We start from the raw sequence: 16,630 nt of genomic DNA, 5'->3' as shown, positions 1-16,630 counted from the left end.
ATACCCAACAAATAGACATCAACCTCATTTATTTATTGTATTTTTGATGAGTATCAACTTCAGGTACCAGAGCTCCCTCCATACATTAAGGTACTAGGTATTTCTATTTGCTTCCAGTGGCAAAAAGTCTATACCTCTCCTAATTCACTGGAGTGGAAATAACCATATCTGGATAGTTCAAATTCATTGGGTTTCTTTACCTCTTTTATGTTTATCTTTCATTTTCAAACAACCTTATTTCATTCATAAGAAATAAAGTGCAACAGTGGTAGCATTTATATGACGCTTTCTACCCAAGTGCACACCTTACCCAAATAATAATTCACTTATTGGCATAATTAAGACACCATTATAAAGTATTCAAATATATTTATTTTACAACTTCTTGGAGAGATGCTAACCATGTCATTCCAGAGATGTTCTTTGATGCAGATCAAAATTCTGATACAAACTTAATAGGCTGGGTGCTATATCTTGCATATGTCTTGGGATGAAATATTTATGTTTCTGACATCCAAACTATAGTGACATCATTCAGTGAAGGACCTGAGCAACTGAAACTATTTTCCTTGAAAATACAGCTCAATCCATACAGTGTTATAACTGAAATAAGAACATAAGAGATGATCACAATAAGCAAAAAAATGGATTTTTGTAAGAACTTACCGTAAAATCCTTTTCTCTTAAGCTCATTGACAGACGTAGTCTTCTTGATTCTCAAGAGCTGGTTATGTTGTCTCCGCAGGAGTAGGACTAGGCAGAATGACAAAACGTTCTGGCTCCACCCTAGGGGCAGTCCCTGAGGGTATATCCTCCCTCTCTCTGCTACAGGGAATCAGTTCTGTTTAAAGCAGTACAGAGAATTTAACCCAACCCAACTCAATGATAGAGGGGCGGGTACTACGTCTGTCAATGAGCTTAAGAGAAAAGGATTTTACGGTAAGTTCTTACAAAAATCCATTTTTCTCTATCGCTCATTGACAGACGTAGTCTTCTTGATTCTCAAGAGCTGGGACATCCAGAAGCAGTGCCACAAATGAGGGGTGGGATTGACAAAATCAAATCCAATCTAGAAGGCCCAACCGGTGCCAAACTAGAAGTTTTAAAGGCTCATTATAAACAAAGAATGAGGCTAAAGAAAAATTTTTCCAACGGAAAAAAACCCTCGAGGTAGACCACTGGTCTCCTCAAATTGCGGCCTGCAAAACCTTGCGGCCAAATGAGGCATCAGACGATGCCATTACATCAACTTTATAATGTTTAGAGAAGGTATGCACCGACGACCAGGTAGCCGCCTTGCACACCTGGACCACTGACGCCTGATGGCGAAAGGCCCATGACGCACTAAGTGCCCGAGTGGAGTGCGCCTTAACAGGGAACGGGGGCTCCCGACCCTTAATAGAATAAGCCTGCACTACCGTCTGTCTGATCCATCTGGAAATGGTCGCGGCAGAAGCAGGCAACCCCTTTTTGGGTCCATCTGGGATCACAAAAAGTGAATCCGTCTTGCGAAACGAGTCTGTCGTTTTCAAGTATACCCTGATTGCCCGGACCACATCCAAGGAGTGCAAAGCAAATTCCCGAGGATGACTGGGCTTAGGACACAGGGAAGGTAATACAATTTCTTCATTCAGATGAAATTCTGAAACCACTTTTGGTAGGAAGGATGGATTCGGACGAAGAACCACCTTATCTCTATGAACCACCAGATATGGTGAACGACAAGATAATGCGGCCAGTTCTGACACCCTGCGTGCAGAAGTAATAGCCACCAAGAAGGCCACCTTCTGGGACAACGTGGGTAGAGGAATCTCCCTAATATCTTCAAAGGGAGGTTTCTGAAGAACCGACAACACTAGATTAAGATCCCAGGGGGGTAACGGCGCGTGCACTGGCGGAGCCAGATGTCGCACCCCCTGGATGAAATTCCGCACCAAGGAATGAGTAGCCAAAGGCTTCTGAAAGAAGATGGCTAATGCTGAGACCTGACCCTTGATAGTACTCAAGGCCAGTTTCTGCTCAACCCCTTGTTGCAGAAAAGCCAATATTCGACTAATCGAATAAGACCGAGGACGGAACCCCAAAGGTTCACACCATGCAATGTAGGACTTCCATGTGCGATGATAAATCTTTCTGGAAGTCACTTTCCTTGCTTCAACTAGAGTAGGAATAACTGAAGCTGACAAACCTTTGTCCTTCAGCACCTGGGTCTCAATAGCCAGGCCGTTAAAGCCAGCGATCGTAAAGCAGGATGGAAGATCGGTCCCTGAGACAGTAGATCCTCCCTGAGAGGAAGTCTCCATGGGACGTCCGCCACCAGTCTGACCATGTCGGCGTACCAAGCTCGACGAGGCCAGTCCGGAGCTACCAGGATTACTGGGATTCCTTCCTCCTCTACCCTGCGAAGAAGTCTTGGCAGTAACGCGAGAGGAGGGAAGGCATATATTAGCTGGTATTGCCCCCACGGGGCGATCAGTGCGTCTGCGGTTTCTGCTAGAGGATCGCGGGAGCGAGCCACGAATCTCTGAACTTTCCTGTTGAATCGTGATGCCAACAGATCCACATCCGGGGTGCCCCACCGTAGGCACAACTGGTGGAAAACGTCTGGATGGAGGGACCATTCCCCCTGATCCAGGGTCTGACGGCTGAGATAATCTGCCTGCCAATTCTCCACCCCCGGAATGAACACCGCAGAGATTGTTGGAACAAATCGTTCCGCCCAGCGAAGAATGCAAGCCACTTCTTTGGCCGCTCGGACACTCTTGGTGCCCCCCTGATGATTGACATAAGCCACGGCCGTGGCATTGTCCGACTGGATCCGAACCGGGCTGCCCTGGAGCTGCTCGGTCCAGTGAATCAGACAAAGTCTGATCGCTCTCAGTTCCAATACATTTATCGGTAACCTGGATTCTTCCGGGGACCAAAGTCCCTGGACAGATAACTGACCAAGAATTCCTCCCCATCCGGATAGACTGGCATCCGTGGTCACTATCGTCCAATATATTGGCAGAAATGACTTTCCCTGGCTGAGCATTGGAGACCGAAGCCACCAAACCAGAGACTCTCTGGTCTGTTTGCTCAATCGTATCTGATTGTCCAGGGATTCCGGATTCCGATTCCATCTGAGAAGAATCTCTTGCTGAAGAATTCGGGTATGGGACTGGGCAAATGGGACTGCTTCGAATGAAGCCACCATCAACCCCAGAACCCTCATGCACGTCCGAAGGGAAGACCAGCTGTTGGACAGTAACAACTGGACTACTGATTGAATCTTTCGAAGTTTCCCTACCGGAAGGAAAACTCTCGTCCTGACTGTGTCTAGAATTAGACCCAGATATTCGAGCCTCTGGGTGGGAACCAGAAATGACTTTTGCTGGTTCACCAGCCACCCGAATTCCTGTAAAGAAATCATAGTAATTTCTATGTTTTGTAGCAAGGTCTGAGGAGACTCTGCATGAAGCAGAAGATCGTCTAGGTAACCTAGAATCGATATACCTCTTTGGCGCAGAAGTGCCAACATTGGGGCCAACACCTTTGTGAAGACCCGCGGAGCCGTGGCGAGACCGAAAGGTAACGCCACAAACTGATAGTGGTTCTCCTCTACGGAAAAGCGTAGAAAACGCTGATGTCCTGCGAAAATGGGAATGTGAAGATAGGCGTCCTTGATGTCTATGGACGCTAGGACATGCCCTGGATGCAGGAAGGCTGCTACCGTGCGAATGGACTCCATTCTGAATCTTCTTATGTTGACGAAAGAATTGAGTGCTCTTAAGTCCAGAATTGGACGCACTTTGCCCTCTTTCCTGGGTATTGTAAACAGGTTTGAATAAAACCCTTGAAATCGTTCTGTCCAAGGAACGTGGACTACCACTCCTTGTTGTAGTAAATCTGTGACTGCTCTCCTCAGATCTTCTAAACGATCTGCGGATAGACGGATATTGGAAGGGAAGAATCGCGCCGGTGGGAGAGATCGAAACTCGATCTTGTACCCTGACCTTATGACTTCGCAAACCCAATTGTCCGGGATTCTGGAAAGCCATGGATCCGGGAATCGGCGAAGACGTCCCCCCACCCCAGTTATGGGTGGGGGCGCACCTTCAGGCTTTGGATGGTTTATCTTCAGGTCTGGAGGGGGCGGGCTTTTGCTTGCCCGACCAACGACCCCTGACGCCTAGACTTCATTTTTGGCGCTATACCATAGTGAGGCTTGGAACACACGCCGGTTTTACTTCCGGTTTCCATGCAGTCCACCGCCTACTTCCTACAGGTGTACCCAATTAATTCTACCTCTATATATATATGAACACTGGCTACCTGCTGACTTTATCTTTTGAAAAAGGCATTTATGCCGAAACATGTAAAGAGGACTTGGTCAGCCCAGCTGTTTTACATCTTATATGCCTGTCTTTCACGGATGTCTGTAAGTGTATCAGCTTTATTGTTATTAAATTGATTTTAGCAATATTACGCTATATGTCCCTCCATTTTTTTCGGTTTTACCACCCACCATGTGGAAGGGGAATCTCTGAACTATTCCATCTACCGGAGATTTGCATGGTTGCCGTTGGAATCGGTGAAAAATCTGTGGGGACACTCCATCATTTTTAAGCCTGTTTGACTCCTACACTATATGGTGTTTTGGGGTCCCATCCATCTGGTGAGCGCAATATATTTCTACCTTCACTGGTGACGGGATTTGCTGCACTTATATATGATTTGCACCATTATATATTGGACTTTTTCTCACCATCAATTGTTTACGTTACTTGTGGAATGTTTCCTGCGATTGGACAATTTATTTTGTTGGGAATTTTTTTCTTCTAGCGCTGCACATATTTTTGTATTTATTGATTTATCAGCCTCCTGTAGGAGCTTTGGAGGACTTAGTTTTTTCACCCGCTGGACGAAAAAACCTCTTGTGAGCAGAAAAAGAAGGCCCTCGTCTTTGACGAGTTCCTCTACCTTTAAAATTTTGCGGTAAAAAGGTGCTTTTTCCACCGGTGAGATCCTTAATGATCTCATCTAAGTTGGCTCCAAATAGACGCTCTCCTGAAAAGGGGATATTAGCCAATGCTTTTTTGGAACCTTGGTCGGCTAACCAACCTTTTAGCCATAGTGTACGCCTGAGAACCACTGCTGAGACTGATGCTCGCGCCATTAATGGAGTGGCGTCTAACGCCGCATCACATACAAACTGTAACCCCTGTATCATTTGTTCCAACAAATCTGATACCGCCTGAGGGACTTCTTCTAAGTCCCGGCGTAACCACTTGGTCCATTCAGTTACAGCCTGCGAAACCAGACCAATAGCAATTATTGGTCTGAAAGCTGATCCAATCAAGGAAAACATGGTGCGAGACATAGCTTCTATCTTGCGATCCACTGGATCTTTAAAAGACGGAGCGTCTTCTAAAGGAATAACCGTGGCTTTATTCAATCTAGCAATAGGTGAATCCACCACAGGTGGTTCTGTCCATTTCTTAATAAGGGTTTCCTCAAACGGATAACGCCTGTCAATGCGTTTAGAAATATTAAAAGTGCGTTTTGGCAGACGCCATTCTTCTTCGATTGGATTGCCAAAACATTTGGGCAATGGAAAAACCTTCGCCACTTTGATGCGCTTTTTAGTCCCAAAAGGGATCTCAGTTTCAGCTATTTCCGATGGAGTACCCTGTAACCTTAAAGTCTCTTGAACAGATACAATGAGTGCGTTTACCAACGCTTCCTCTCGGGCTATGGCGGATGCCGAAACATCCTCCTCACTGTCTGAAGAGACAGGACCCGAGACACCAATACCAGATGAAGTACCTGCAACTGCAGAAATAGGCTCAATGGTCTGAATCCGAAGTTTCAGATAATAAGGGGTTAGGCGGGGGTCGCTTTCTTGCGCCCTGTCCCTGACAAGCCACTTCCACCCGGGACACAAAAGTTTCCATAATAGCTGACAAAGATTCAATTGTCAATGGGGTGCTGGAGGATCCCGCAGACCCCTCGAGGGGATCCGGAGGAGATACATGAGTGGCAGGGTCCATGTTAATACAGGACACCTTTGCCAGCAAAAACAAAAAAACTTTTTCTTTTTTTTTTTTTTTTGTGTGTCTCCCCCTAGCGCAATAGCGCCCCTCAGAGTACCTGCTTCTCGATCCCAGAGAGAGAGAGAGGGACCCCCAAGGCTCACCCACCGATGCAGTGCAGTTTCCAACAAACTGCAGTCAGCGTCTGTCTTACACAGACTGGAAGGAGCTGTTTGCTTTTTTCCCGGGCAGAAGGCGTGGCTCCGCCCCCTGTGTACGCCTTCCGGCGTTCCCAGCCCTCCACGAGGTAGCTGGGCTCACAAAACATGGCCGCCCCCATAGAAGAGACATAAGACTCCAAAAACATGGCGGCCGGCGTGACCTGAGGACATACATGCATTCGGTCTACGGCAAAATGGCGGCGGACCGCCGATATCGTCTTCCCAGCACATCCACCTGTACTCTGCTAAGAGGTGACATATGGATCTACAGAGATACACTGCACATAAGGTAGGATTATACCTCCTATGTCTGCTGTAATTTACAGTCTGCTGGGTAGAGTGTTAGCTCTTGAACCAAGTCCACTTCCCACAAACACATGCTGTATTACAAGGGGGACTTGTAAGTATCAGATATATACTGACCATATATGGAGGGGCCCATAATATATACTGCCTCATAATGAGGAAAAAAGGGAACGTTTACTCACCATACCGAACCGATAGGCACCCTCTCTTCACAATACCCTCTCCACCGGGGTGGGGGTTTTGTGGACGCCTTGACTCTCTGGTACCTGGCGTCCAAGCGAGCTTTTAACTCGCAAAGTCAGTCCCTTTGCTGGGACTCCGTCGCGGCCGACTCAGCGCACTGGTCTGCACGCGCTCTTAGGCAGAAACCGGGGTGACCACTGGATCTCAACATCCAGCCCGTCGCCCGGCCCCGCATACTTACTTGAATATGTCGCGGCCGACCAAGCGCAATGCCATGGTCTGCGCGCGCTCGTAGGCCGGCTGGGGTGACCACAAGTGTCGCCCAGTCCGGCATTTTTGCTTGAAGATCTCACAGGAAAAAAAACACTGGAGAAAACTACCTAAAAAATGTCTTTTTCTTAAAGAAAAAAAGTCTTGCCAGGACCAAAAGATCCCAGCAAGGAACTTAGGTCCTTACTCCTGACTAGACAGAAAAAAACTGATTCCCTGTAGCAGAGAGAGGGAGGATATACCCTCAGGGACTGCCCCTAGGGTGGAGCCAGAACGTTTTGTCATTCTGCCTAGTCCTACTCCTGCGGAGACAACATAACCAGCTCTTGAGAATCAAGAAGACTACGTCTGTCAATGAGCGATAGAGAAATTATTATCAGACATCTGTTATACATATTAGAATTTTCTAAAAATTAACATCAAAGGGACAGCTATAACCTTACAGTTTTTTACTTATTATAACACATTACTTTTACCAAAATGGCCTCATGCACACTGGACGTTTTTTCAGCTGCTGTTTTTGGCTTCAGGCATTTTTGTTCTGCAGTCAATAAACTCCCCAGCATGTTATCCTATGTGTCCATGCACACATAGGAGTCAATTTACTAGCGTTTACCACATGCGATGACGCAGTTATATGACTCATTTGCATAAATTATTGCATGTGGTAAATTAAGTCCAATTTATAAAAAAACAAAAAACAATTATGCGGTATTTACCGCAAAATGAAAAATGTGCCAATGAATAACGTTTAAAAAGCTCTTAAGTCCAATTCGCAAATGAGCCAGAGAGTTAAAAAACATGCGATATTTACCACCAGAGTTTTGCTGGTGGTATCACATGCATTATTCCGGCTGCCGCGTCCTTACCAACAAATGATTCAGCTGATGGATGACAGCTGAATGTAAAAAAAAAACATGCCGACAATTAAAAAAATTATGAAAAAAAAAAAACAGCGTGGGGTCCTCCCCAATGCATACTAAGCTATTTGGGTTTGGTATAGATTTTAGGGGGAACCCCACACCAAAATAAAAAAAAAACAGTGTGGGGTAATGTGTAAAAATAGATAAGCTTGACATATTAATTCTTGTTTCTGTTTAGTTTGTAATTTTTATGTACATGGGCCAGCCACTTTTGCTCAAACCATACGCATACTTTGGTACCAATGCTTGTGCTTTAATAATCCTTCTCACAATGCAGGTCTATTGGGTTGATTTACTGGATGTTAACTTTTCATAGATGCTTTCTATAACCCATTGTGATTAAAATACAATAAGATAAACATTAGGAAATCATGATTCCTGTACAAACAGGATAATAAATATTTATATTTTAGGGATAGTTTAATTGTATCTATTGTCAAAAGTTAAAAATCATATATTCCTCTCTACATTGAATGTTAATTATTTTAATTTTTTCCAGCTTACTCATATTAACCTGAACAATTGAATGTACATTACTTTTCAAAGAATCCCATACATTTACTTCCTTGAATTTGACAAGTATTCATTGTGTCATTATACAATGCTGTTACACATTTCACAAAGATGTTAAAAAGGAGGTGATTGAGGAGCAATCATTAGAGGAAACACACTATGGTGTCATCACTACTTGCAGGCAGCAAGGTACCATGGGATATGTAGTCATTCGAAATTGAAAGTAAACAGCAGAGGAGAAGCTGCAAAGCATGCTGGGAATCCAGGAAGTTGTAGAAAGAGATGACCAGCAAACAAGTAGAACTCACAACATTTAAAGTAAATTTACAGTATATTGGATTGTTAAATATAATTATTGTCTGTATTACAGTGCTAATGTTATACAATGAAAGTGTATGCTGCGACTTAAGATATCCTTTAAATACCTTTTCCTGCCCCAGTTTCTCTTTTAATTCTTGAATTTCATTGAGAAGGGATATTTTTTCCTGTATCGACTGATCTTTTTCCTCTTCCAAAACCTGCAAATATATTAACTAAGTTTACTTTTTGCCTACATTTTTTGCAACATAAATAAAATTGTAGCTGTAAACAACATACACTTTACACCATCAAATATGTGTTAAGTTACACATGATATAGCGCTCTTCACAGAACCATTTCCATATGCAATAAGGAAGCCTTCTTCAGTAGAAACGTTCCTGCCTGACGGTGAGAGTGTTATACATCATCTGCTTGCTTTCTTTAGTCACATAAAAGGCTTATGTTTCATGGATTCATAAAAAAGGTCTTCAGGTTCATACATGCTGTAAGCTCTCCACAGCTGAACAGGAAACGGATATAGTCAGGTGTGTGTATTGGGACACCTCTCAGAATTTTTCCCTAGAGAAATACAATGGGGAATATCCAGTGGTTCAAAAGAATTTAGTGGATCAGCCCCCCAGATGACAGAACACTACAGCAAAAAGGATTGCAGTCCCTAGCTCATCAAACAACCATTGGTTGGGTAGCTGTTAAAGTGGGTGTAAAGGCTTAAGGTTTTTTTTTTTTTTTACCCTAATGCATTCTCTGCATTAAGATAAAAAAACTTCCCATGGTCATCTCCTCCCCAGCCCCACCCAAACACTTACCTGAGCCCGATGTCAATTCAATGCTGTGCCCCAGAGCAACGGCTCTCTCCACTGGACATGGAGGCAGCAGCAGGAGCCATTGGTTAATGCTGCAGTCAATCAAATCCTGGAAGGAGGGAGCGGAGGTTGGGGGCAAGCAAGGCGGTGTATGTCAATAGAAACATACAGCCTCCTAGCTCAGGATTAAGCCTTCATGTGTGCCACCAAAGGAAGAAATGTCCTCTGGTGTCACACGCAGAAGAGGAGGAGCCTAGAGCGACAGCAGGGAACCCCATCAGAGGAGGTTCAGGGACACTCTGTGCAAAACAAATGCACAGAGCTGGTAAGTATGACATGTTTGTTATTAAAAAAATAAATAACTTTACAATTATCCAATTAACAAGAACGAGTGCCTGTTGGAGAAGTAAAAAAAAAAAAAAAACTACCACTCTTCTTCAACTAGCTATGCACTAGACATATGAAGAACAGAAAAACATGTTTCGTTTCGGATAGATTCGCTATGTTACTAATTTTGTTTCGTTTTAGAATTCATTTAGTTTGGTTTTGGAATTTGTTTAGTTTAGTTTAATTTTCCTTAAATTTTGTTGGGTTTTCATTAAAATTTGTTTAATTTATACATTTTCTAACAAATTACAACTTTTCAGAACAATTCGAATTCTGATCGGTCGAAAAACGATCGACCAATTCGAATTCTGTTTGAAGAAATAACTGGTTGTTAAGCAGTAGGCCAGGAAGCCCACTGCCTGTGTCCTTTACAACCATGAGCCATGATCTGTCAGCGGGCTTCCCCATGACAGATGAATGTAAAGAAAAGAATGCCCGCAATTGCTTGGCAATACCGAAATGTTAAAAGAAAATGTCATAGGGTTCCCCCCAGTCCATACCAGGCCCTTCGGGTCTGGTATAGATTTTAAAGGGAACCCAACGCCAAAATAAAAAAAAAATAAAAAAAATGGCATGGGTCCCCCCCCAAAACCCAAAATCTATACCAGACTCGGATAACTGAGCATGCAGCCTGGCAGGTCAGGAAAGGGGGGGGGGGGGCGAGCAAGCGCCCCCCCCCCCCTCCCTCCTGAACCATACCAGTGGTGCTTTGGGGCAGGGGGGCCTATGTGAAAACTTATTCACCAAATAAGTGTCAAAAAATAATAAAAACACAGACAATTTTTGACAAATCCTTTCTTAAAACAATTTAAAAAAATGTCCCCTGATGTAGATCCATCTTTAATCGCGCGGTCTGCCGACCTGAAAAAAAAAACAAAAAAAAACGCTCACTCTGACACGGAGGCTCTATGCCCACTGCAGGCTCCTCCATTTGACAGTTCTTTTATAAGGAAGGGCGGGGCCTTCTTGTCTACGTCACCTGGTGGCACCGTCCTTTCTGATGTCACTGACCCAGTGTGCACCAGGCGGCGTGATTGACAGGTGATGTCAACAGTTGACCCTCCCCTTCCCTATAAAAGAACTTTCAAACAAAGAAGCCTGCAGTAGGCAAAGTGCCTCCATGTCGACGAGATCAATTGTTTTTTTGTTTTCGGGTGTGGTGGGCGGCGTGATTGATGATGGATCTACATCGGGGGACACTGTTTTCTATTTTTTTTAAAAACGATTTGTCAAAAACTGTGTATGTTTTAATTTTTTTTTGCCACTTTTTGGTGAATGGGTATGGGTGCTATTCACATGGGGGGGGGCAGGATCTAGAGGTTCCCTTATTAAAGGAGGTTTCCATATTCTCATAAGCCCCCCATTTTTGCTGCTGTCATTTAACGGCACTTTAAAAGCAGACTAAGGCACTATATTTAAAGGAATTTTAAATTTGTATTGTTTCACCTAAAGTGGGGTTTCCACTTTAAGTGAAACAATAACAATGAAAAATTCCTTTAAATATAGTGCCAGGGGGGGGGGTCCCCTTAGTCTGTCTGCAAAGTGGCGCATCTGTAGCATGTATACCACATGCTGCAGCAAAAATGACAATTCTAAAGAAAAAGAAAAACGAGTCAAATCACATTTAAATTGACTTGCAGTTACAATTGCCGGCACCCGGCTATTTAAAAAAATAAAGAAAAAAACAGTGTGGGGTCCCTCCCATTCCATACCAGGCCCTTCAGGTCTGGTATAGATTTAGGGAGGAACCCCACATCAAAATAAAATACAAAACACAGCTCCTTGTCCCCATGTTGATGGGGTCAAGGGCCTCTTCCCGACAACCCTGGGCTGTGGTTGTCAGGGTCTGCGGGGGGGGGGGGCTTATAGTAATCTGGAAGCCCCCTTTAACAAGGGAGCCCCCAGATCTTGCCCCCCCCCTGTGTGAATGGGTATCAGGTACGTAGTACCCGTACCCATTCACCAAAAAGAGGCAAAAAATATTAAAAACACACACACACAGTTTTTGACAAATCCTTTATTAAAAAAATAAACAAAAACAGTGTCCCCGATGAAGATCCGTCATCAATCACGCCGCACCCGAAAAGAAAAATCAATCTCGCCGACACTGAGGCGCTATGCCTACTGCAGGCTTCTCTGTTTGAAAGTTATTTTATAGGGAAGGGGCAGGGCCAATTGTCTACATCACCTGGTGGCACTGCGCAAGGCCACCAGGAGAACTGTCAAACAGAGGAGCCTGCAGTAGGCATAGAGCCTCCATGTTGGCAAGAGTGATTTTTTTTCTTTTTTTTTTTCAGGTTGGTGGGCGGTGTGATTGACGACAGATCTACACCTGCCCCAAAGCACGCATGTTGAGGGCCCCCCCGATGTTGAGACTCGCCTACCCTACCCCTGTCCTGACCTGCTGGGCTACATGCTGGTATGGATTTTTGGGGGCCCCATGCCGTTTTTTTTTTATTTTGGCGTGGGGTTTCCCTTAAAATCCATACCAGACCCGGAGGGCCTGGTATGGACTGGGGGGGGGGGGCAGGGCATTTTTTTTTACATTTTTCTATTGCCGGGCAATGCCAGCATTCTTTTCTTTACATTCATCTGTCAGTAGGGAAGCCCACTGACAGATGATGACTCATGGTTGTTAAGGACACGGACTACCACAGGGTTCGTACAGTCATGAAAAACCTTGAAAAGTCTAAAATGGCAATTTCTAGGACTGGAAAAGTTTTGGTAACCGGTTTACGCCCTCCGCCTCATCACGTTCGTGCGGCCCTCCAGTGAGGTATGCGCTTCACCGCTGCCTCAATCTGACTGAGTCCCCTGATTGGTTCTCCCCTAGTGTCATCTCCCGGCTGCTGTCCAGCCTCAGGGACGGAAAAACCGCAGACCCGGAAGGACGCCGAGCTATGAAGATAGACGCTTACCTCCATGTAAGTTTTTAATATGTGTCAATAAAATTATTTACATCTGCTACACTGAGTGGCGCCTTTCTCTCTTTTCTGCCTGTTCGTGGGAATGTTGCTTCCGCCTAACAAAGAGCAGCCCTCGATGTAAGCGCCGCATTTGTGCATCTGTGCCATCCATACCAGTCCGGCTGCACCTTATCCATCATGACTGCCTGAACTGACACTTTATCCCCAAGCAGGAGCACCCATCAAATCTTTTTCTTTCTCCAGTATATTCGAATATAGTTGATAATATTGGTTAAATTACAATAGTTACATAGACATTTTATGAAACATTAGGTCATGAATATTTACTTGAAGTCATGGAAAAGTCATGGAATTTTATTGGTAAAAATGTATACAAACCCTGCTACCAGCTTCCCTGCAAGCTGCTTAACAACCAGCTATTTTTTTACACAGAATTCAAATCAGTTGAATGTTTTTCGACCGATCCAAATTCTATTCTTTCTGAAAAGTTAGAATTCATTTGAAAACAAATAAACAAAGCAAATTTTAATGATTTCAACTAAAAGTTACTATTTGTTACTATTTCATTCAGAGATTCAGATACATCCGAATCTCAGAATAATCAAAAATTTGTCCGAATTTGTATTTGAACTGAAACAAATTGCACATGTCTACTATGCACCCATTGCTCAGCTTCTGCTACAGGGGCTACTTTACGTGCTCAAATATTGCCCCCTTCCAATCCATATTTCTCCTACACGTGTTACTTTTTGAAGCAGAAAAAGCTCTTCCAATTGCTGGCTTGTACCCTTGTGCCCTCTTAACACTGCGCCAACCCTATATAGACATGCCATGTTTACTCCACAATGTTACACATTTATCTGGTAGTATAGTTACTATGAGCTTGTTTTTAATATTTTTTCTTTTGACATGCAGTTATTGCTTGAAATAAAGATTCATCTGCAAATTGGAAAAAGGGTTGCATTATTAAAAGTATTTCACCTTTATTTTTTCTTGCAAGCATCCTGTTTTTTGTTCCATAAGGTCATGGTAGGTCTCTAACCTAGTCTTTAGGATCTTCATTTTATCACGGTAATGGTTTTTCAGTATTAGAATCTCTTGATCCTAGACATTAAAAATGAACATTTTCAACAACATGAATGAAAACAAAAAAAAAAAAAACACAATGTTCATTGAAAGGATTAAAGCAATAGTTTTAAAAAACTAAATTTAAAGGGTTAGTTAACCTTTCCAACAAACCCTCCCACATGCATTCCAGCATCCCCAACTTATTACAAATCACTGCTCAATTTTTTTTTTTTTTTTTAAAGTTGCTTTTTTTTCAATCTGTTTCTGTAGGCTGTGCGTGAGCTGTCTGGAAAAACTCTGTAAAAGCCTTGCCTAGAGGCTGCAGGTTAAAGGTGTGCCCCAGAGGATGCTCTGGCTTGTATAAACTGTGCACATGAGCAGTGCGCTCTCTCTTCCTCTAGCAGCAGTGGCTGACCTCAGTGTTGTTCAACAGCCGCCGCTAGAGGAAGACGAACCGCACTGTGCATTTGTACAGCTGGAGGGCCCAGTGGGGGTACACTTCTAACCGCCAGCCCTTCCTGGATTTTAGGCAGGACAGAGGGGGTTCAGCTACCTAGAAGTTTTTGCAAACAGGCCTTGCATGGCCTGCAAAAATGTAAAGGAATAGGAACACCTGTTTAAAAAGCTGAGCAGTGGTATGTATTGAGCTGGGGATGCTGTTTTGTTTAGGGGAGTTTGTTGGAAATGTTCAGGAAATGTGAACTGACCCTTTAAGAGCACAATAAAGTGATTTATTTTATAAAAATGAATAATCAAAACATTGTTTTTCTAATTTTTACAGAACCCACTACTAAATAAAAATGATTTAGTTAGAAACAAGTCAGCAGAGAAGTGAGACAATTCTACCTTTCCTGTGACAGCTATGTGTCATTGGTTTCTGCTGAGTATTAGGCATATACTGTATCAGCTCACAGAAATAGTGGTTATGTTGGCCATACACTATTCATATTTTGGAACAATCACCGCTGAATCTTCCAATTTTCATGTATTAAATGCATGAGGTTGGTGCACCCTTTCATTTGTTCTTTCATTCAGTTTTCAGGATCCACCACATCCAAAGAGGGCAGCGAGGCCTGTATTGCAACTGGATTGCTATATAATGCTGAAGCCTGCCACCTTTTATTTTTTTCATCTAAATTGACACTTAAACAGGAGCTTATCTCATATTTGTGTTTATTAAAAGTCAGCAGCTACAAAAACTGTAGCTGCTGACTTTTAATAAACAGACACCTGTCCCAGGATCCAGTGATGTGCTCACCCAAGCTGTTCTTTCCATCCATCTTCTGTCCCAGGCACTGGCATCTCAACTGTGAGCACCTGGCTGTGACAGTTTGCAGTTTCACTGCCAGGTTCCCACTGCGTATGCGCAAGCCGCACTGTGCCTTGTGAATGGTCCCGCAGTCTTCTGGGACCTATGATGTGTCACAGAAGACTGCAGAGAGGGAGGGGAAGGAGAACTTCCACTTGGTTCGCCTAGGGCAATCCAAGTGAAAGTGAGAATGGGAGACCAGGTACCCCCCCCCCAAAAAAAAACAAAAAAAACAAAAAACAAAACAAAACGATGTGCAAGTACCTAAAGAGGAGGGGGGGAGAAGGCCTTAAAGTGGAACTTCCCCTTGTGAGTGAAGCTCATCCTTGAGGCTCCTCTATATCAAGTAAGTTGAAAACATTTGCATTAGAGGAATAATGTTGATAACCTTGGCATTCACTTTACAAAGATATTTACTTGGAGACTATTTCAATCTCTCTGGCACCTCTGCTTTATACCACAATACAACATTTTTATCTATGCCGCCTATGGAGAAAATCAATCGAAGTATTTGAATACAAAGTATGTATGAGTTCTAGGCACTCTGGAGGAGCAAAAAAAATTATTTACAATTTAAAAACCGTATGCAGGAACCTTGTATGTGTTTTCTTACGCCATTTTAAATTTCAAATTGAAGAAATAATATTAAGGCATGGGCCACTTAGTTTGTGAGCCAATTTACAGAAGTAAGAAAAAAAAAGTGTTTTCTGAATTGGGCCCTCGGCTTGTCAATTTAGTATATTTATTTTCCTGAAAGTTCTCTTTAGACGGCTCATTTATTTTGGGGCTGTGATTGTTCTGTTAGTTCTTTACCTCTCTCTATATATTTATATATGATATATAATAGAGAAAACAAAATATAAAACAATCTTCTTTTTGATACTTGTTAGTCTTAGAATGAATTGACAATTTTTACCTTACCCATAGTTTTCAACTATCTCTGATTTTAAGGGACTGTTCCTGATTTGGAACAAAGTCCCTCTGTCCCTCTTTCCTCCTCATTCGTCCCTCATTTTTGGTCTGATCTATATAGTTGTTTTTTATATTCAAAAAGTGTTTCGCAGTGCTAAACTTTTCACCCAATTTCTAAATTGCTGTATGTGTAAACTTCAAAACCCAGTATAAAGGAATAGCAGTTGTAAAAAAAGGCACTTGTGGATTTAACGTATCTTTTTTTTCGTTGAGGTCTCCTTTAAGGGAGCGTGACAGGGGGTGTGTCCTGTGCCTACATACTTTTGCTAATGGGTGTCCCTCGTTCCCATCTCAAAAAGTTGGGAGGTTGCCTTACCTGATTCCTCTTTGCATTTTCCTCAATTTCACGAATTATTTGCATGTGTTTTATTTTCATTTTTTGCATATCGTTGGCCACCTGAAATGAAATACAG

At 43.1% G+C, this 16,630-nt stretch overlaps 1 protein-coding gene across 1 annotated transcript in view; it reads right to left on the bottom strand.

Moving 5' to 3' along the window:
• Positions 1-397: 397 nt before the first annotated feature.
• The window catches only part of LOC309545693 (uncharacterized protein), a gene marked incomplete at its 5' end in the record, with an annotated part of 101,172 nt that continues 84,939 nt past the window's right edge, over positions 398-16,630 (bottom strand). The window contains 4 exons of the mRNA XM_082245029.1: positions 398-603; positions 8,856-8,948; positions 13,850-13,972; positions 16,534-16,614. Of these exons, the coding sequence (XP_082101155.1) occupies positions 598-603; positions 8,856-8,948; positions 13,850-13,972; positions 16,534-16,614 (303 nt within the window). The 3' untranslated portion in view covers positions 398-597. The remainder of the gene's footprint in view (positions 604-8,855; positions 8,949-13,849; positions 13,973-16,533; positions 16,615-16,630) is intronic.

Source organism: Pelophylax lessonae (genome assembly GCF_965119305.1).
Source record: "Pelophylax lessonae genome assembly, chromosome: 1".
Taxonomy (NCBI): Eukaryota; Metazoa; Chordata; class Amphibia; order Anura; family Ranidae; genus Pelophylax; species Pelophylax lessonae.
Note: the sequence above shows the minus strand (reverse complement) of the source record. Positions and strands in the feature narration are given on the sequence as shown.